We start from the raw sequence: 20,640 nt of genomic DNA, 5'->3' as shown, positions 1-20,640 counted from the left end.
AAGCACCACCATTGTGACCATTTTACCAATGCGGAAAACCAAGGCTAAACGACTTAGCAACTTGCTAGATCACAAGATGACGAATTAACCAGGGCAGGTTTTGAACCCGGGTCTGTAAGATTCCAAATATGAGTGATTTAATCCCCACACTAATCCAGTCTCTCGTTGGCTGGGGTTGTCCATTTAACCCTACCGGTCCTTGGGGAGGGTGGGGAAGACAGGTGCGCTTGAACAAAAGTTGGAAAAATCTCTTGGAATCGTTCTAAGCCATATGGTTTCCACCCAGGGGTGAGCTGGGGGGCGTCCTTACTTTGTGCTCTTGTTTCTCAGCATAGACAGGCTTCCGTCCGTCCACCTCTGTCGGGGCCACCCCGTTTCCTGCGGCCTGTGGGACCGCTGTGGAGCGGGCAGAAGCCTCGGGACTGTATCCAGCGTGTGTGTGGGGGTCAGAGTGCGCTCCCTCACGAGGGGAGCGGCGCGTTGCTACGTGAGAGGGATGCGGGCACCGCCGCTCGCGGACGGGGGAGGCGCGAGTCGGAGCGCGTGCGAGCGCGGAGGGCGGGAGCGCGGAGGGCGGGGCGCAGCGCGAGCCGGGGAGAGGCGCGAGGGAGGCTCGCCGGGGAGCGAGCGCCCACTCCGCGTCCGAGCCCGGCGGCTGGCGGCGCGGGAGACGGCAGTGCGGCCGCACCCCCGCCCGCCCGCGGCAGCGAGGCAGCCGGGCGCCGCTCCCCCCCCGCGGCCGTGCGGGCTCCTGAGGATGGAGGACTCTCGGGAGACGTCGCCGTCTTCCAACAACTCCTCGGAAGAGCTCAGCTCCGCGCTGCGGCTGTCCAAGGGCATGTCCATCTTCCTCGACGTAAGTACGGGGTGAAGGAGTTAGGTCAGTACCCCCACCCCCCGTGTCCTTACTCTTCCCCGGGATGAGGGGTGCCCGCCCGGGTGCCAGTCAGCGCGGGGTTTGCCCCCAGAATACCGGAGAGAACTACCTTCTGCCTCGCTCTCCTCTCTCCCCGGAAAAGCACCCTGGCAAATGCCAGCGAAATGACCGCCACTTCACTTGTAAAGAGGGCTGCCCCAGACCTGCAACCTGGGGCTTAGCAACCCTTAATAAATTCCAAAAGTTCAAATTCCTAGCAGCATGGATTTCGATAGAGACTAGGCTTATAAATGCAACAGTCTCCATGCAGGTGAATAGGGAGTTTTAAACGGGGCTAAGGCGCTGCGGGGGATGGGCTGGGGGGGCGACATTGTCCCAACTTATCTCTAATGTGCCCTTTTTGCAGCCCCCACCTCGTCGCTACTCTGAGGTGACCAGGGGAGTCTGCAGAGATTGTAATTCCCCGCCTTCCTTCTCCAGCTTCCTCGGGGAAAACAATCAGTTTGAAAACACATTTGTTTTTCTTTCCACCAGTGGTGGCCAAGATCTCTTTCATAATGATTTCTTTTTTCACCACCATCTCCTATTTTTCCATGTTTCTTCCCTGTTATTGCCCTTTGTACCTCTCCTCGCTGTAATTACTGTCATTATCCTCATCAGCGCTAGCGTTTAGCTGTTCTTTTGGTCCTCTTCTTGGCTTTGGTATTGATTCCCTTCGTCCATTTCTCTGATACTGATAATCATTTTGGTTCTTTCTTTTCCTTTCTCTGCTGTTTTTTCTGCTGTCACGCTGTGGTTTCTATCTCTATAGCAATCTTATTTCTTACTTGTTTTTCAGTTTTGCTTTACTGTCGCTTACTGCTGTTCTCTGTATTTCTCACCCTTTTGCTCAGCTGTTTTCCTCTGCCTTTAGGTTTTGTGATTTTCCTATCCCTCAGTTGCCTGTGGGGCTCCCAGCTCTTCTCAGCCCCTCAGTTACAACATTCATGCTGTCCCCCGAGGTGGTTTCTGGCTCAGTGGGGACAACTCTGGCATGAGAAAAAAATGGGCAAAGGGCATTGAAGAGTGATTTGTGCTTTTGCCTCTAACCTTCTCTGAATTATTATTTTTTATTAAAATCGAGGTGCGGGGGCCAGGGGCCAAATACACTTATTTGTAGAGAGATGAAAATCTGAGGAAATCGTATTGTTAGTATGGTAATAGTGAAGCAGAGAGCGTGAATATAAGGGAGGAGGGCAAGGGGCCCTCCCAAGTTTAATTTGAATGGATCAGCTGGCATTTTTTAATTGAGAGAGAAACCCCATCAATAACTAAACCTGGTGTAAGGCAGAAGATGCAGGTAAGCCTCAACTGTGTTTCCTGGCAGTCTCCTCCCCTGATTACCATGTAGTTGCAACTGCGGATATCAGCATTCTGGGTGGACCATCTTCCCAGCAAAACCACAAATGGGATTCCCATTCCTTCCACTCAGTAGGATTGTAATACCTTATTATTCATGAGCACTCATCTCTGCTTAGTTTGGATCAATCAGATGATGTTATTGATGCTAATGGTTAAACTGGCTGGTATTATTCCTTTTAAGTCTTGCCATTCAGGGCGAAAAAGCTCCAAGGAACTGAGCTAGGAGAGGGGGGCACACAGCACACCAGAGAAGGAAATTTCTCAGAGATAGAGACTCAGGGACCCTGAAAATCATGTCAGTTTTAAGATCAGTGGCTTAAACAGCCATGAAGTTGATTCAAAGAGAGCAAGAGGAGGGATCTCCTTTCATTCTGACCTGATCTTCACTCTGTCCCCCAAGACTATCAAGTGCTTCCCTATGACTTTTTATTTTTCTGGAAAAATAGAAGTAAAATTTATTTACTTTTCTTCAAGTTTTATTGAGATATAAATGACATACAGCACTATATAAATTTAAAGTGTACAGCATGATTTCACTTACATACGTCATGAAATGATTACTGCAAAAGTTCAGTGAGCATCCATCATCTAATAAAGATGCAAAATTAAAGAAATAGAAAAATTTTTTTCACTGTGATGAAGACTCAGATTTACTCTTAACAGCTTTCACATATAAAATACAGTGGTGTTGATTGTATTTATCATGCTGTACATTATATCCCTGGTACTTATGTATCTTACAACTGGAAGTTTGTACCTTTCGACTGCTTCATCCAATCGCCTCTCTCCTACCCTCTGTCCCTGGTAACCACAAATCTGATCTCTTTTTCTATGAATTTGTTTGTTTTTGAAGTATAATTGACCTACAACACAGATTTCATCTAAAATGGCTGAGTGATAGTCTATCACATATATATATACATACATATATATACACATCACTTTATCCATTCACCTATTGGTGGGCACGAGGGTGCTTCCTTATGTTGGCTGTTGTAAATGACACTATGATGAACATAGGGGAGCATATATCTTTTCTAATTAGTGTTTTCATTTTCTTCAGATAAATACTCAGGAGTGGAATTGCTGGATCATATGATAGTTCTATTTTTATCTTCTTGAGGAATCTTTATACTGTTTTCCTTAGTGGCTGCACCAATATACGTTCCTACCAACAGTAAATGAGGGTTCCCTTTTCCCCTACATCCTCCCCAACACTTGCACTGGTGTCTCTTTTGATAATAGCCATTTTGACAGGTGTGAGGTGCTATCTCATTGTGGTTTTGATTTGGATTCTCCTTATGATTAGCGATGTGGAGTATCTTTTCATGTGCTGTTGGTCATCTGTATGTCTTTCTTGAAAAAATGTGTATTCAGAGCCTCTGCTCAAGTTTTAATTGGGTCTTTGTATTTTTTGAGGTTGAGCTGTACAACTTCCTTGTATATCTTGGATATTAACCCCTTATCAGATACGTCATTTGCGAATATCTTCTCCCATTCTGTAGATCGCCTTTTCGTTTTGTTGAAACAGTGCAAAATGCTTCTAAGTTTGTAGTCCCATTTGTTTACTTTTGCTTTTGTTTCCCTTGACTGAGGGGGCATATTAAAAAAAATATTACTGAGCATGATGTCAAAGAGCATACTGTCTATGTTGTCTTCTAGAAGTTTTATAGTTTCGGGTCTTATATTTAAGCCTTTAATCCATTTTTAATTTATTTTTGTGCATCGTCTGAGAGAGTAGTCAAGTTTGATTCTTTTGCATGTAGCTGTCCAGTTTTCCCATCACCATTTATTGAGGAGACTTCCTGTTTATATATTCTTGCCTCCTTTGTCATAGATCAAGTGACCATGTGAGCGTGGGTTCATTTCTGGACTCTGTCCTGCTTTATTGGTATATATGTCTTTTTTTGTGCCAGAACCTTACTGTTGTGATTACTGTGACTTTGTAGTATAGTTTGAAATTAGGAAGCATGATACCTCCAGTTTTGTTCTTTCTCAAGATTGTTCTGGCTATTCATGGTCTTTTGTGTTGCCATACAAATTTTAGAATTATTTGTTCTAGTTCTGTGAAGAGCGCCATTGGTATTTTGATAGGGATTGCATTGAATCTGTAGATTGCCTTGGATAGTATGGTCATTTTAACATTATTCTTTCAATCCATATACATGATATATCATTCCATCTGTTTATATCATCTTTAATTTCTTTCATCAATATTTTGTAGTTTTTTGAGTACAGTTTTTTTATCTCCTTAGTTAGATTTATTCCCAGGTACTTTATTTTTTTTGATGTCACTGTAAATGGTGTTGTTTTCTTAATTTCTTTTTGATAGTTCATTGTCAGTGTATAGAAATGTAGCAGATTTCTGTATACTAATTTTGTATCCTGGAACTTTACTAAATTCACTGATGAATTTTTTGGTGGCGTATTTAGGATTTTCTATTTATAGTATCATGTCATCTGCAAACAGTGACAGTTTTACTTCTATCTTCCTCGTGTTGGCCTGCTGGCGGGCAGGGCCAAGGCCCAGGGTGTCCTGGGGCTGGTGCCCACCTTCTGGTGCATAGGATTGGTCCTGACACAGCAGCCTTTGGGCTGCAGTGGTCCTGGGGCTGGTTTCTGTGCACTGGGCGGCAGAGCTGGAGCCCAGGGGGCCCTTGGGCTGGTGCCTGTCACTAATGTGTGAGGTTGGTCTTGGAGCTTTTGCTGGCCAGCTGGTTGGTAAACCTGGGTCCCAGAGTTGCTGGCTGCTGAGCCCTGGAGGTCCTGGGGCAAGTGCCACCATGCTGGTGCATGGGGATGGGTCCTGGGTCCTATACTGCACAGGGCCATGTCCTGGGGCAGCTGTAGGCTCAGGGGGTCTTAAGGCAGCTGGCCTGCTGCTGGCTGGGGCTGTGTCCCCTCATGGCTAGTTGCTTTGCTTGGCCTGAGGCATCCCAGTACTGGTGCCCACAGGTTGGGGGCAGGTCTGGGTCCTGGGGCCAATAAGCTGGAGAGAGGATTCCAAAACGCCTCTTGTCAGCACTTGTATCCTTGCTGCCGCCTCCGTCTGTGTCCCCAGAGTGAGCTCCAGTTGCCTCTTGACTCTCCCAGAGGCTGCCCAAGATCAGCAGGTGAGTCTGACCCAGGCTTCTTTCATATTACTGCTTCTCTCATGGGTCCCGGAGTGTGTGAGATTTGGCATGTGCCCTTTAAGTGTGGAGTCTGTATTTTCTCCAGTCCTCTGACTCTGCTAACGGGACACCCCACTGGCCTTCAAAGCCAGATGTTTTGGGCACTTGCCATCCAGGTGCAGAATCCAAGGCTGTAGAGCCTGAGGTGGGGCTCAGACCCCCCACTCTTTGGGGACAACCTCTGCAGTTGTAATTGTTTTCCTATTTGTGGGTCATCCACCCTGGGGATATGAGTCTTGATTATACTGTGTCTCTGCCCCTCTTACATGTCTTGCTGTGGTTCCTTCTTTTTTAATTTTTAATATAATTTTGGAAGGTTACTTTCCATGTATAGTTATTGTAAAATATTGGCTCCATGCCCTGTGTTGTATAATAATACATCCTCGAGCCTATCTTACATCCAATGCTTTGTACCTCCCATGCCTGCATCCTAATATTGCCTTCCACTCCGCCCCCGCTGGTAACCACTAGTTTGTTCTCTGTATCTGTGAGTCTGCTTCTTTTTTTGTTATATTCACTAGTTTGTTGTATTTTTTTAGATTCCACCTATAAGTATCATACAGTATTTGTCTTTCTCTGTCTGACTTATTTCACTTAGCACGATGCCTTCCAAGTCCATTCATATTGCTGCAAATGGCAAAATTTTATTCTTTTTAATGGCTGAGTAATATTCCATTGAATATATATGTATATGCCACATCTTTATCCATTCGTCTGCTGATGGACACTTAAGTTGCTTCCACATCTAGGCAATTGTAAATAATGCTGCCATAAATATTGGGGTACATGTATCTTTTCAAATTAGTGCTTTTGTTTTTTTCAGCTATATACAGGAGTGGAATTGCTGGGTCATATGGTAGTTCTATTTTTATTTTTTTGAGAAACCTCCATACTGTTTTCCATGGTGGCTACACCAGTTTACATTTCCACCAGCAGTGTGTGAGGGTTCCCTTTTCTCCACAACGTCACCAGCATTTATCTGTGTTCTTTTTGATGATAGCCATTCTAACAGGTGTGAGGTAATATCTCATTGTGGTTTTGATTTGATTTCTTTGACGATTAACAGTGCTGAGCATCGTTTCATGTATCTTTCGGCCATCTGCATTTCTTCTTTGGAAAAATGTCTGTTCAGTTCTTCTGCCCATTTTTCAGTCGGGTTGTTTGTGATATTGAGCTGTATGAGCTGTTTATGTATGTTGGCTATTGATCCCTTATTGGTCATATCATTTGCAGATTTTATTTTCTCTTTCAGTAGGTTGTCTTTTTGTTTTCTTGATGTATAGTTCCTTCTTTTTATCTTCACTGCATAAAATATTTTCTGTTAGATTCCAGTCTCTCATCAATAGTTGCTCTGCAAATGGTTGTTAGCTTTGGTGTCTGTGGATAGAGGTGAGTGTAGGGTCTTCCTGCTCTACTTCCTGCTCATCTTGGCCACGTACCTTCTCTATGACTGTTTAAAAGCGGTGTATAAATCCTGGTGATACTGTGGAGATGAACTGATTGAGCTATGTGAATGGAAAGTCATCCTCCCTGACACAAACACCTAAGTGCTCAAAATGTTTTTCAAAAAGAAGAAAAAAGAGGAAATTAAAATCTCATTTATCATTATACATACATGAATGATTGTTCCCAAGTTCAATAAATAAATAAAACCAGGCCCCTGTTCTGAAGGAATGTGTACCTGATGACTAGGGCAGCCTTGTCCTCTTATAGTTTTTTCTAGAATTTAAAAATAAAAATATAAATTTAACATGAGAGGTGTTGACATGCTTGGCTGCCAGGAAAATGGTAAGAGTCCACAAAAACTGCGCCTGGATTTTATCTTGACTAGATAAGATTTTGTTTACACTTCTCTTTGATATATTTTGTGAAAAATCTAGCACTCTGGTGAAATATATGATATGAAAAAAGGATTTGTTACTTACAGGTTTTTGAATTACTTACATCTGGATCGTACTGCTCTTAGCAAAAATAAAATGAAATATATGTAATTTTATTTGATTAGTTTTAACATATTCTAGTAGCACGGCTAAGAGATTGCTTTTTGAATCTTATTCAGGATATAATAAGTAGGTGATAGATACTCCCTTTTCCAAAGAGGAACAGAAATGAAATTGATCAGAGGCTTCTGCATCACAGAGACGAATTTCCAAGTCTGAGGAAAACTTTGATTTTCAGTCTTTATATACCAGTGCCCTTGGAATAATCACTCCTCTAAGAAATGATTTAAACTGCTTCTGAGAATACTGTTAATGACATGAGTGGATGTGTCCAGCTAGTTAGAAACTAGCCATAGGTCAGAAGATCAGAGATTTACGCCAATTGCTGGCTTTTGCTTCATTTTCCTTATCTCCCAATTCAGTGATAATGACATGACAGAAAACTGAGGGGAAAAAAAGGGTATGTGGTATGTAAATCTGAACTGTGATTGTTACATCAGTGTTCCTTGTTGAATGCATAAATAGCGGTAGCCAAACTCACAAACTAATTACAGGGTCTATTTCTTTATAAATCTAATATGTATGATTTTCTTCCTAAAAAATGTCAGAATTAAGTATCAGTTCATCATAAATACTCCTGAGTATCTACTGAGGAGCTTAGAAAACCTAGTACTGATGTTGCCAAGTCCAGACTCGTTTTTCTCACTGGACAACAGGCCAGTAAATCGGGAGACAAGGTGTTGGGGCAAGGAATAGTGACTTTATTTGGAAAGCCGGCAGACCGAGGATGGCAGACTAATGTCTTGGAGAACCACCTTCCCTCAGTCAGAATTCAGGCTCCTTTTATACAAAAAAAAACACGGGAGGGGGTGTGGTTGGTTGGTGCAAACTTCTTGCTGCAGGAATTCTTTGTTCTTGCAGCCATCCAAGTGGGTCAGGCCATGGTGTTGCTGTAAACCTCCAACAAAACAATGGTTATTCTCTATTTCGCAACTTGCCATCTCTGTGCACAAGTGTGAACATCCTTAAAGGTCAGAGCCCTGAGAATAGGCTCTCCTGTCTATTTCAGGCCAAAGGCAACATTGTTTTACAAAAGGTGCAGAGCTGGCAAGTCTAAGCCTAGAAAACAGGGCGCAGTGGTTAAAACTAAAGGATCTAATATAGAGTCAGGTTTGTTCTCCTCTGTTGCACTGGTACCAGGCGTGCCTGTGTAGAGGTCAGTGCAGTGCATTTGCACAGAACACAACCGCCAGCCACTGGATGAGGCTGAACTGGTTCCAGTGTGCAGCAGCACGGAAGGACCTGGTGGGTGACAGTTATTTCCCTTTTTACATCCATATGCTGTCTTTTCTAAGGCTGCCGCATGCCAGATAACAGAGAATAAACTCTCATTTAGAATACCAGTTCATATAGTACGTGCGCCCTCTTTTTGAGTCATTATATTAATCAACTCTTACTACTGTGCCAAGGAAGAAAGACAAACCTTTGGCTCCTTCCCGAAAGCAAGATGATTCCCAGATGAAGTGAGTTGCCATTTCACCTATTTGATGCCCCTGTCTTCTCCCAAAAAGTTCTCCGCTGATTTTTAACTGGAAGGAAAGTGGTGAGGTAGAATGGGGGGCCTTGAAGGCTGTGAAGGAGCAAGATGACTTTTCTGTCTGCCTTCCCTCCCTTCTTCCAAGCAGCATTCACATCCATGAACACCCAGAACAAAAGGCACAGTGCCGGGATGGTCAGACTTGGTGAAAACAAGTCGTTTTTCCTTGCAAAGATGCTTAATTCTGATGCCTTGTATAAACTCATCTATGTGAAAGGTGCGATCAGAAGAGGGCTGTCAGGGCAGAAACAGTTTTTCCAGGTGCAGTGGTTCTGTGTCTGAATTCTGTTACAGTTACATCTCGCATCTTGCCTAGTGCACAGTTGTTGATTTGAATGAGATTAATGAACACACATAATTGACTATTTGAGATTGTCCAGCTGGAAGACTGGAAATTAACCCATCGTCTACTTTAATAGGCAAGACAAATGTCACTCTACTAGTTTCAGGAACCAGCAGAAATAAAGAAAACTTAGTTTTACTGTGACATGATAAATGTATTTTCCTGCACAGCCTGCACTAGGCAAAACTGAGAAGAGAAAAATGTATGTACTGATTACTTTTTCTTCATGCATCTCAGTGCCCACTTACCTGCATCCTTCCTCGTGGTGACTAATCTTCTTGTAGCAAAACCGCCTGCTAGATGCCCAGGCCCGCACACGATGACTCACCTTCTAGGTCTCCCCTTCTGGGTGGTACTGCATGTTCTGAATGAGTCCCTACTCCCTGCCCTGTTTCCCAGGGTCTCAGGAGTCCACTAAAGTGACTGATAGCTCATCTCATTATCTAATTTTAACCTGGATCATGAGAGGAGGCACCAAGCAAATATTAAATATTAGTTTAGTGAATGGTGATTGTATTTTATGCCTCCAAGATAACATTTGCATTTTAACGCCTGCCTTTAATAACATATAGTGAAAAGTGAAGAATTTCAGTCAAGTCATTAAAGAATACCTTTCAGGGTAAAGGAGGCTATTTGATGATCCTTAAATTGTTGCAAAAACACAGCATCACCTGCATTTAAGCTTTAAGTCTGACTGTGATACGTAAATCTATTTACTATCTTGTGATGGCAGCCAGTAAGATTAGCTGGCTCAGATTACTATGTTAGCATGACATAATTAACTCATTTCTCATAGGGAGTACATTTTTTATTAGTCTGAGGGCTCAGAGGCAAAATTCGCAGCAGGGACACTTCTGCTCATATTCAATTACAAAGAACTGTCTTAATGATAGGAGCGACTATCTTAATTTTTCCTATACGAGGCTGAATGCTGTTTAAGATTGTTCTTTATGAAATGAAATTATAGAAGTCCTAGGTCAAAGTATCTGGTATCTGGTTATTCCTATTCTAATCACTTCAAACTCATAAGGCCACAATAGAGCTCGAAACAGAATCTTGGAGTATATCAAAGGTAAGGAATAATCTGTTTTGTGTCTCCCTGACTCTGTGGCTTCAAGTTTCAGAGGAGGACAGGAAGAAGCTGGTTATGATGGAGAGGTGGAGTCCCAAAATTCCGACTAGAAATTCCTTTTGTACTATGAAAAAGAATCTTGGTCTCATTTAGTTCTAAACATAGAAGCTCTGACTATTGAAAGCAGTCTTCCTGCAACATTAAATAAATTTGGTTCAAAAAAAGGGCACCAACTTCTAAGCACTCAAGTCAGGGAGATACATACCTATCTGCTGCTGGAAATTTTTCAGGGGAGAGATGATTTTTAGTAATAAAATTAGTATTTTATGATAGAAACATTGTAATAATGATTAGATTTATCCATACTTCATCTCCATGAAATCAGCAGAAGGAAAGGAGGGTCATGTTTCTCTAGCAGAAGGCAGTAAAACAGAAACCTTTGGTGATAAGAAGTATTGCTCGTATTTCAAGCTGGCCGCTAAGAAGTGGTAACCTAAATAGGAGAGTAGCTCTTGTTACTTAACCATAACTGTCAACTACTCGGGAAAAACGATCCTTAAGTGCCCTTTTCACTTGATGAAAGCTTGTCTTTGCAATATGATAAAGGGACATTTTCTTGGGTAGTGTGTATAACATAGCTGTGTATTATATTGTCCAGATTTTTTCTCTCAGTCTCTGGACACTCCTTTCTTGAGTGTTGGTTATTTCCAGGTTGTGTATTATATTAACTTCCTAGGGCTTCCATAATAGAGCGCTAGGCAAAGGGTGTGGTTTAAACAACAAAATTTATTTTCTCGGTTTCTCACCCCTAGAGGGGTGAAATCAAGGCATGGATTGGAGCATACTCCCTGTGAAGGTTCTGGGGGCGATCTGTCCCACGCCTGTCTCCTAACTTCTAGTGGTGGCCACCCGCCTTTGACATTCTTCGGTTTGCAGCTGTATTAGTTCAATATCTGCCTGTCTCATCACATAGCTTTCTTCTCTGTGTCTCTGCATCTCTGAATTGCTCTTCTTATAAAGTCACCCAGTCATTGGATTTAGGGCCAGTCCAGTAAGATCTCATCTTAGTTTCATTACAACGAAGATCTTATTTCCAAACAAGATCACATTCACAGTTACTAAGGATTAGGACTTCAGCATTTGTTTTGTGGCAACACAGTTCAGCCCATGACACAAACAATTACATAAAGGCTCCTTGCCTGTATCTTCCTAGATTCAAAGTCAACAGAAAAGAAAGCGTGCCTCTCCACAACTGAAGCAAAACCATGGCTTCATTGGCCTTGTTGTGCTGAAGCCTGGGTAGTCACTGTGGCCAGAGGGGTGCAACCCTGTTTACTAGGCTTGAGTGCTCTGCCTGACCCTGGAGCATGTCGGCCAAGAGTGGAGGAAAGATTGGTTTTTCAAAAGAAAATTGGAAGTCTTTCCAATACTGGATACTGGATGGTCAGGTGGTTGACATCCATCAAAGACAAGTTACAATAGTCCCAGATAATATAATTAACTCATAGAAGTAAAGTAACATACAATATAGCTACATGAGCTCCTATTTATCCGCAATTTAGTGTTTTTGTTTCTGTTTATTCTGTTTTATTACATAATTGACTTAACCTAAATAGCACATATTTAAAGTGAAACGTTAATGAGTTTTTGCATATTTAGACATCTATGAATCTTTTATCATAATCAAGAAAATAAATGTCTATCCCCCTGAACAGATTCCTCACGCCCTCCAGCCCACCTTGCCCGGCTTATTACACAACCTTAACCTGCTTTCAGTTTCTATTTGCATTTTCTAGAATTTTACATAAATGGAATGATACATCTTCATTTGTATCTAGATTTTTTACTCAGCATAATTACTTGGAGATCCATCCAAGTTACTGCATGCATCAAGAACTCATTCCTTTTTAATGCTTGTAGTAATTCACTATGTAGATAAACCATGGTTTTTTTGTTCATTTGCTTGTTTATGGACATTTGAGTTTTTAATTTTTGACTATTACAAGGAAGGATTTCAATTGAGAAGTATTTGTTTTAAATTGGGATTTTTTAATTTAGTAATGGATGAATTATGTGTGAGTAATGTTCACTGCAGTACTTACAAAAGTGGTGATAAAATATTTCCTTTTTCTTTTCCAGATACTGAGGAGAGCAGACAAAAATGGTAAGACCAGAAATCTATAGTTTCTATTTATTAATGTTACCTTTCAGATCACTTCGTGAAGAATAATAATGAAAGAGAGAGTTGAAACCCAAGACAATGACTTGTAAAATGTCAGTTTCTTTTACTAATAAGAGTTTTAGGCAAGTTCATGGCTCCAGATACTCATTAGAAATGACAGAGATATTTGCATTTGACAGGAAGATGGAATTCATGCCTTTGAAGTGAGGAGCTGTTTGAGATCTGGCTTTCCCTTTTGTGCTTTAAGTTAATTTTAATGTAATAACAGCTTCTATTTATTGAGTATCTACTATGTACTAGGCATTGAGGCAAGTGCTTTGCATTCATTATGTCTTAGAGTTAATAAGATAATAGATCTGAGACTTGAACCTGAGTCTGTGTGGCAACAAAGTCTAGGCTTTCCATGTTGAATTTCGTAGTAGCTGTGGCATTAGCTGCTACTAAGATGGTTATCTGGAAGCATACATTGACAGACTTATTTCTACTCTGGGGCTCTTGGTGGATGGCTCTGCCATTTGAAATATGTGCACTGAGAATGATAATCTGTAGAGGCAGAGAACTAGGAGAAACCAGAAGGAAAAATCATTTTGTCAAAGGAACTACAGTTTAAATGACGCCTGCACAAAGTCCAATTAAAAGCCATCAAAAGCAGTATCTTTTCATTCCTTTATTCTGCTCCAAATTTTGTTCCACAGAATACCAAATCAGAGTGCATTGAATTTATTCTGCTGCTGTGGTATAAGTACATAATGGAACTATATTCTTGACAAAAGTTTCTTGACAAATTTAGGGTACAAAGAGTCTTTTTCTTGAAATCTGATTTCTTTTACACAGGGAGGGATTACAGGCAGAATCTAGATCTGACAGACGCGTGTTGTAGTCTAGTTAGCCATTAAGCAACCCAACGAAGGAAAGCTTGGCTGGCACTCTACACCTTTTTTAAAAATTGAAGTTTAGTTAATTGACAATATTGTGTTAATTTCTGGTGTACGGCATAGTGATTCAGTATTTTTTATATATATATATTCTTTTTCATATTCTTTTTCATTGTAAGTTATTAGAAGATGTTAAATGTAGTTCTTTTGCTATACATTAGGGCCTTGTTATTATCTGTTTTATATTATATTAGCTTATATCATTAATCCCTAACTCCTAATTTATCCCTCCCCACCCCCTTTCCCCTTTGGTAACCGCAAATTTGTTTTCTATGTCTGTGAGTCTGTTTCTGTTTTGTAAATAATCACATTTGTGTCATTTTTTAGATTCCACATATAAGTGATATCATACAATATTTGTCTTTCTGTGTGACTTACTTCACTGAGGATGATCATCTGTAGGTCCATCTGTGTTGCTGCAAATGGCAGTATTTCATTATTTTTTATGGCTGAGTAGTAGTCCATTATATATATGTCTTTTTTATACTGTTATCTGTTGAGGGACACTTAGGTTGCTTCCATGTCTTGGCTATTGTAAATAGTGCTGTTATGAACATTGGGGTGCATGTTACCTTTTTGAAGTAGAGTTTTCTTCAGATATATGCCCAGGAGTGGGATTGCTGGATCATGTGGTCAGTCTATTTTCAGTTCTTTTAGTAATCTCCATACTTATTTCCATAGTGTCTGCACCAAATTACACTCCCACCAACAGTGTAGGGGGGTTCCTTTTTCTCCACATCCTCTGCAGCATTTATTGTTTGGAGACATTTTAGTGATGGCCATTCTGACTGGTGTGAGGTGAGATATCTCATTGTAGTTTTGATTTGCATTTCTCTGATAATTAGCAATATTGAGCATTTTTTCATGGCCATCTGTATGTCTTCTTTGCAGAAATGTCTGTTTATGTCTCCTGCTCATCTTTTGGACTGAGTTGTTTGCTTTTTTTGTTATTGAGTTGATGAGCTGTTTGTATATTATGGAAATAAGCCCTTGTCAGTTGCATCATTTCCAAATATTTACTGTCATTCTTAGGTTGTCTTTTCATTTTGTTTATGGTTTCCTTTGCTGTGCAGAAGCTTATAAGTTTGATTAGGTCTCATTGGTTTATTTTTGCTTTTATTTCTATTGCCTAGGGAGACTGCCCTAGAGAACATTGCTATGATTTTTGTCAGAAAATGTTTTCCCTGTGTTTTCTTCTAGGAGTTTTATGGTGTCATGTCCTAAAGTCCTTAAGCCATGAGTTTATTTTGTATATGGTATGAAGATGTGTTCTAACTTCATTGATTTACATGAGGTTGTCCAGGTTTCCCATCACCACTTGTTGAAGAGACTTGTTTTTTCTCCATTGTATATTCTTGCCTCCTTTGTCAAAGATTAATTGACCATAGGCCTGTGGGTTTATTTCTGGGCTCTCTATTCTGTACCATTGAGCCATATGTCAGTTTTTGTGCCAATACCACATTGTTTTGATTATTGTAGCTTTGTAGTATTGCTTGAAGTCTGGACGGGTTATGCCTCCAGCTTTGTTCATTTTCTTCAGAATTGCTTTAGAAATTCTGGGTCTTTTGTGGTTCCTTATAAATTTTAGGATTATTTGTTGTAGTTCTGTGAAAAATGTCATGAGTAATTTGATAGGGATCGCATTACATCTGTAGATTGGCTATTAAGAAAATGTTAGTTCTTCCAATCCGAGAGCATGGGATACCTTTGTATTTATTTAAATCATGTTTAATTTCCTTATGAATGTTTTATAGTTCTCAGAATATAAGTCTTTTGCCCCTTGGTCAGGTTTGTTCCTAAGTATTTTTTGATGTAATTTTAAAAGGGATTTTTTTTTTTTACTTTCCTTTTTCTGTTATTTCTGATATTCTGATATTTTCTGATATTTTGTTGTTATTGTAAAGAAATGTAACAGGTTTCTGTGAGTTAATCTTGTATCCTGCTACCTTGCTAGATTTGTTTATCAGTTCTAATAGGTTTTGTGTAGAGTCTTTAGGGTTCTCTCTATATAGTATAATGTCATCTGCATATAGTGATACTTTTACCACTTCCCTTCCAGTTTGAATCTCTTCTCTTTCTTTATCTTGCCTGATTGCTGTGGCTGGGACTTCCAATACTATGCTGAATAGAAGTGGTGAGAGTGAGCATCCTTGTCTTGTTATAGTTTTTAGCAGGAAGGCTTTCAGTTTCTTAGTGTTGAGTATTGTGTTAACTCTGGGTTTGTCGTAAATAGCTTTTATTATGTTGAGAGATGTTTTCTCTATACCCAGTTTGGTATAAGAGTTTTTTATTATGGATGGCTGTTGAACTTTATCAAATGCTTTTTCTGCATCTATTGAGATGACTATGGTTTTTGCCCTTTCTTTTGTATATGTGGTATATTACACTGATTGATTTGCATTTGTTGAACCATTCTTGTGATCCTGGGATGAATCTAACTTGATCATGGTGTATGATCTTTTGTATGTGTTGTTGGATTTATTTGCTAATATTTTGTTGAAAATTTGTGTATCTGTATTCTTCAAAGATATGAGCCTGTAATTTTCTTTTTTGATAATGTCTTTGGTTTTGGTGTCAGGGTGATGGTGGCTTCATAGAATGAGTTTGGGAGTGTTTCCTCCTCTTCAGTCTCCTGATTGGTCTGTTCAAATTGTCTATTTCTTCTTGATTCAGTTTTGGTGGCCTGTATGTTTCTGGAAACTTGTACATTTCTTTTACATTGTCCAATTTATTGACACGTAATTGGTCATAGTATTCTCTTCCATTTTTTTGTGTATCTGTGATATCAGTTGTTAATTCTCCTCTTTCATTTATTATTTGGTTTATTTGTTTCCTCTCTCTTTTCTTCTTGGTGACCCCAGAGGTTTGTCAATTTTGTTTACTGTTTCAAAAAACCAGCTCTTGATTTGATTGATTTTTTTCTATTATTTTTCTAATCTTTGTTTCATTTATTTCCTCTCTGATCTTTATGATCTCTTTCCTTCTGCTGACTTTAGGTTTTGTTTGTTCTTTTTCTAATTCTTTTAGGTGGTAGATTAGGTTGTTTAGTTGAGATTTTTCTTATTTTTTGAGGAAGGCTGTATTGCTATGAACTTCCCTCTAAGACTGCTTTTGCTGCATCCTGTATATTTTGTGTGATTGTGTTTTCATTATCATTTGTCTCTAGGTATTTTAAAATGTCTTCTTTGATTTCATTATTGACCTGTTGGTTTCTTAGTAGCATGCAGTCTTTATTTAGTCTCTATGAAGTCTTCATTTTTTCTCATTTCTCTTTCAGTGGTTGATTTCTAGTTTCATACCATTTTGGTTAGAATACATGCTTGAAATAATTTCTGTCCTCTTAAATTTCTTGAGGCTTGTTTTGTGTGTTAGTTTGTGGTCTGTCCTAGAGAATGTTTCACGTGCACTTGAAAAGAATTTTTTTTTGGATGTAATGACCTGAAAATAACAATTAAGTCTAACTGTTCTATTGCATCATTTAGGATCTCTTTTGCCTTGCTGATTTTCTGTCTGGAAGATCTTTCCATTGATGTTAGTGGGGCATTAAAGTCTCCTACTATTATTGTATTCCCATCAATTTCTCCTTTTATGTCTGTATTTGTTTTCTGTACTTAGGTGCTCCTATAGTGGATGCATATGTGTTAATGAGTGTAATATCCTCTACTTGTATTGATTCTTTTATCATTATGTAGTGTCCTTTTTTATCTTTCTTTACGGCCTTTGTTTTAAGGTCTGTTTTGTCTGATACGAGTATTGTTATCCCTGATCTCTTGTCATTTCCATTTGCATAAAATATCTTTTTTCATCGCCTCACTTTCAGTGGGTCTTGAGGCAGCATATTGTAGGCTCTTGTTCTGTTATCCAGTCTGCCACGCTGTCTTTTGATTGTCCATTGATATTTAAGGTAATTATTGATACATATGTATTTATTGCCATTTTAAACTTTTTTTTTTCCAGTTGATTTTGTATTTCTTCTTTGTTCCTTTCTTTTTCTTATTGTTTTACCTTTTAGAGTTTGATGATTTTTTTTTTTGCATTATGCTTATTTTCTTTTTGGTTTTTGTGACTCAATTTTATGTGTTTGATTTGTGTTTACCCTGTTTTTGAAGTATGTTGACCCATTACTATGTTTATTTGCTTAGGACTGGTCATCAAGCAGGCTCAAATACATTCTAAAAAAAAAAAAGTTATGTTTTCTTACTCAACTCCCCCACATTTTATGATTTTGATGTCCTTTTTTACATCTCTGTATTTACTCTCTTCCTGTTCATTGCTGTTATCACATTTCCAGTTGTGATTTCCTCTTTTCTGTAGATTCTTGCTTCTTTTCTATTTAGAAAAGACCTTTTAATGTTTCTTATAGGATAGGTTTAGTATTTCTGTATTCTTTTACTTTTTGTTTGTCTGAGGAATTCTTTCTCTCTCCTTCTATTCTAAATGATAATCTTGCTTGGTAGAGTATCCAGATTGCAGGTTTTTCTTTTTCAGGACTTTGAATTCTTCCTGCCACCCCCTTGTGGCCTGCAATATTTCTGTAGTGAAACCAGCTGATGGTCTTATTGGAGTTTCCTTATAAATAACTCTTTATTTTTATTCTTGCTGACTTTAAAATCTTCTATTTACCTTTATCTTTTGCCGTCTTAATTATAACATGTCTTGGTGTGGGTCTGTTTAGGGTCATCTTGTTTGGGTCCCTCTGTGCTTCTTATACCTGATATCTTTTTCTTTGGGTTTGGGAAGTTTTCAGCCATAATTTCTTCATATACATTTTGAATATCCTTTTCTCTTTCTTCTCCTCCTGGGATCCCTATTATGTGTAGCTTGGCATGCTTTGTATTATCCTGTAGGTCTCATATATTGCTTTCATTTTATTTCATATGTTTATATCTGCTGTTCTGATTGGGTGATTTCAAATATTCTATCTTTCAGATTACTTATTCATTATTATACATTATTTAGTCTGCTATTAATGCCTTCAGCTTGGTTTTCATCTTAGAAAATAAATTTTTGTTATTTTAATTGGCTCCTCTTTCTAGGTTCTAGTTCCTTTTTGCAGTCATTTGCATTTATATCAATAGCCTTTCTTTTGAAAATTATTTTTATTGAGTTATAGTCAGTTTATAATGTGTCAATTTGTGGTGTACAGCACAATTTTTCAGTCATGCATGAATATACATATATTCATCTTCATACTCTTTCTCACCATGAGCTACTATAAGATCTTAAGTATATTTCCCTGTGCTATACAGTATAATCTTTTTTAATGTATTTTATACATACCTGTCAGTGTCTGCAAATCTTGAACCCCACTTTATCCCTTCCCACCTCCCTACCCCCTGGCAACCACAAGTCTATATTCTATGTGAGTATGTTTCTCTTTTATATGTAAGTTCATTTGGCTTTTTTTTAGATTCCATGTATGAGTGATATCATATGGTATTTTTCTTTCTCTTTCAGGCTTACTTCACTTAGAATGACATTCTCCAGGGACACCCATGTTGCTGCAAATGGCATTATGTTACCATTTTTATGGCCGAGTAGTATTCCATTTTATAAATATACCACTTCTTCTTTATACAGTCATCTTTCAATGGACATTTAGGTTGTTCCCATGTCTTGACTATGGTAAACAGTGCTGCTGTGAACACTGGAGTGCAGATGTCTTTTTGAATTAGGGTTCCTTCTGGATATATGCCCAGGAGCGGGATTCCTGGGTCATATGGTAAATCTCTTTTTAGTGTTTTGAGGAATCTCCATAGTGTCTTCCAAAATGGCTGCACCAAACTGCATTCCCACCAACAGTGTACAGGGGTTCCCTTTTCTCCACACCCTCTCCAGCATTTATCATGTGTGGACTTTTGAATGATGGCCATTCGGACTGGTGTGATTTGATACCTCATTGTAGTTTTGATTTGCCTTTCTCTGATAATTAGTGATACTGAGCATTTTTTCATGTGCCTATTGGTCATTTCTATGTCTTCATTAGAGGATTGTTTGTTTTAGGTCTTCTGCCCATTTTTGGATTGGGATGTTTATATTTTCTTATTAAGTTATATGAGCTATTTATATATTCTGGAAATCAAGCCATTGTCAGTTTCATCTTTTGTAAATATTTTCTCCCATTGCGTAGGTTGTCCTTTTGTTTTGCTTATGGTTTCCTTTGTTGTGCAAAAGCTTACAAGTTTAATTAGGTCCCATTTTTTTTTCTTTTATTTCTATTGCTTGGGGTAGACTGCCCTAGAAGAACATTTTTGAGATTTATGTTGGATAATGTTTTGCCTAAGTTTTCTTCTAAGAGGTTTATAGTGTCTTGCCTTATGTTTAAGTCTTCAAGCCATTTGAGTTTATTTTTGTGTATGGTGTAAGGGAGTGTTCTAGCTTCACTAATTTACATGCTGTTGTCCAGTTTTCCAAACACCATTTGCTGAAGAGACTGTCTTTATTCTATTGTATGTTTTTGCCTCCTTTGTTGAAGATTAATTGACCAAAAGTTTGTGGGTTTATTTCTGGGCTCTCTGTTCTGTTCCATTGGTCCATATGTCTGTTTTTCTACCAACACCATGCTGTTTTGATTATTGTAGCTCTATAGTATATAGTTTGAAGTCTGAGAGAGTTATTCCTCCAGCCTCATTCTTTTTCTTCAGTAATGCTTTGGCAATCCTGAGTCTTTTGTGATTCCATATACATTTTATTTTAATTTGTTCTACTTCTGTGAAATATGTCCTGGGTAATTTGATAAGGATTGCCTTAAATCTGTAGATTGCCTTGGGCAGTATGACCATCTTCACAATATTGATTCTTCCAATCCAGGAGCATGGGATATCTTTCCATTTTTTAAAGTCGTCTTTAATTTCCTTCACCAGTGTTTTGTAGTGCTCCATGTGTAAGTCTTTTACCTCCTTGGTTAGATTTATTCCTAGGTATTGTATTACTTTGGGTGCTATTTTAAAAGGGATTGTTTCTACACTTTTTTTTCCTGTTGATTCATCATTAATGTAAAGAAATACAACTGATTTTTGTACATTAATCTTGTATCCTGCTGCCTTGCTGAATTCTTTGATCAGTTCTAGTAGTTTTTGTGTGAAGCTTTTAGGGTTCTGTGTAAATACTATCATGTTGT

The 20,640-nt window shown here is 39.0% G+C and overlaps 1 protein-coding gene across 1 annotated transcript in view; it reads left to right on the top strand.

The window, feature by feature from the left end:
* Positions 1-344: 344 nt before the first annotated feature.
* Positions 345-20,640, top strand: part of NECAB1 (N-terminal EF-hand calcium binding protein 1) — a 233,463-nt gene continuing 213,167 nt past the window's right edge. Inside the window, exons 1-2 of the mRNA XM_031439294.2 lie at positions 345-856; positions 12,543-12,567. Of these exons, the coding sequence (XP_031295154.2) occupies positions 497-856; positions 12,543-12,567 (385 nt within the window). The 5' untranslated portion in view covers positions 345-496. The remainder of the gene's footprint in view (positions 857-12,542; positions 12,568-20,640) is intronic.

Source organism: Camelus dromedarius, chromosome 20, assembly GCF_036321535.1.
Source record: "Camelus dromedarius isolate mCamDro1 chromosome 20, mCamDro1.pat, whole genome shotgun sequence".
In the NCBI taxonomy this organism is placed as follows: domain Eukaryota; kingdom Metazoa; phylum Chordata; class Mammalia; order Artiodactyla; family Camelidae; genus Camelus; species Camelus dromedarius.
This window is presented reverse-complemented; position numbering and strand designations above follow the sequence as displayed.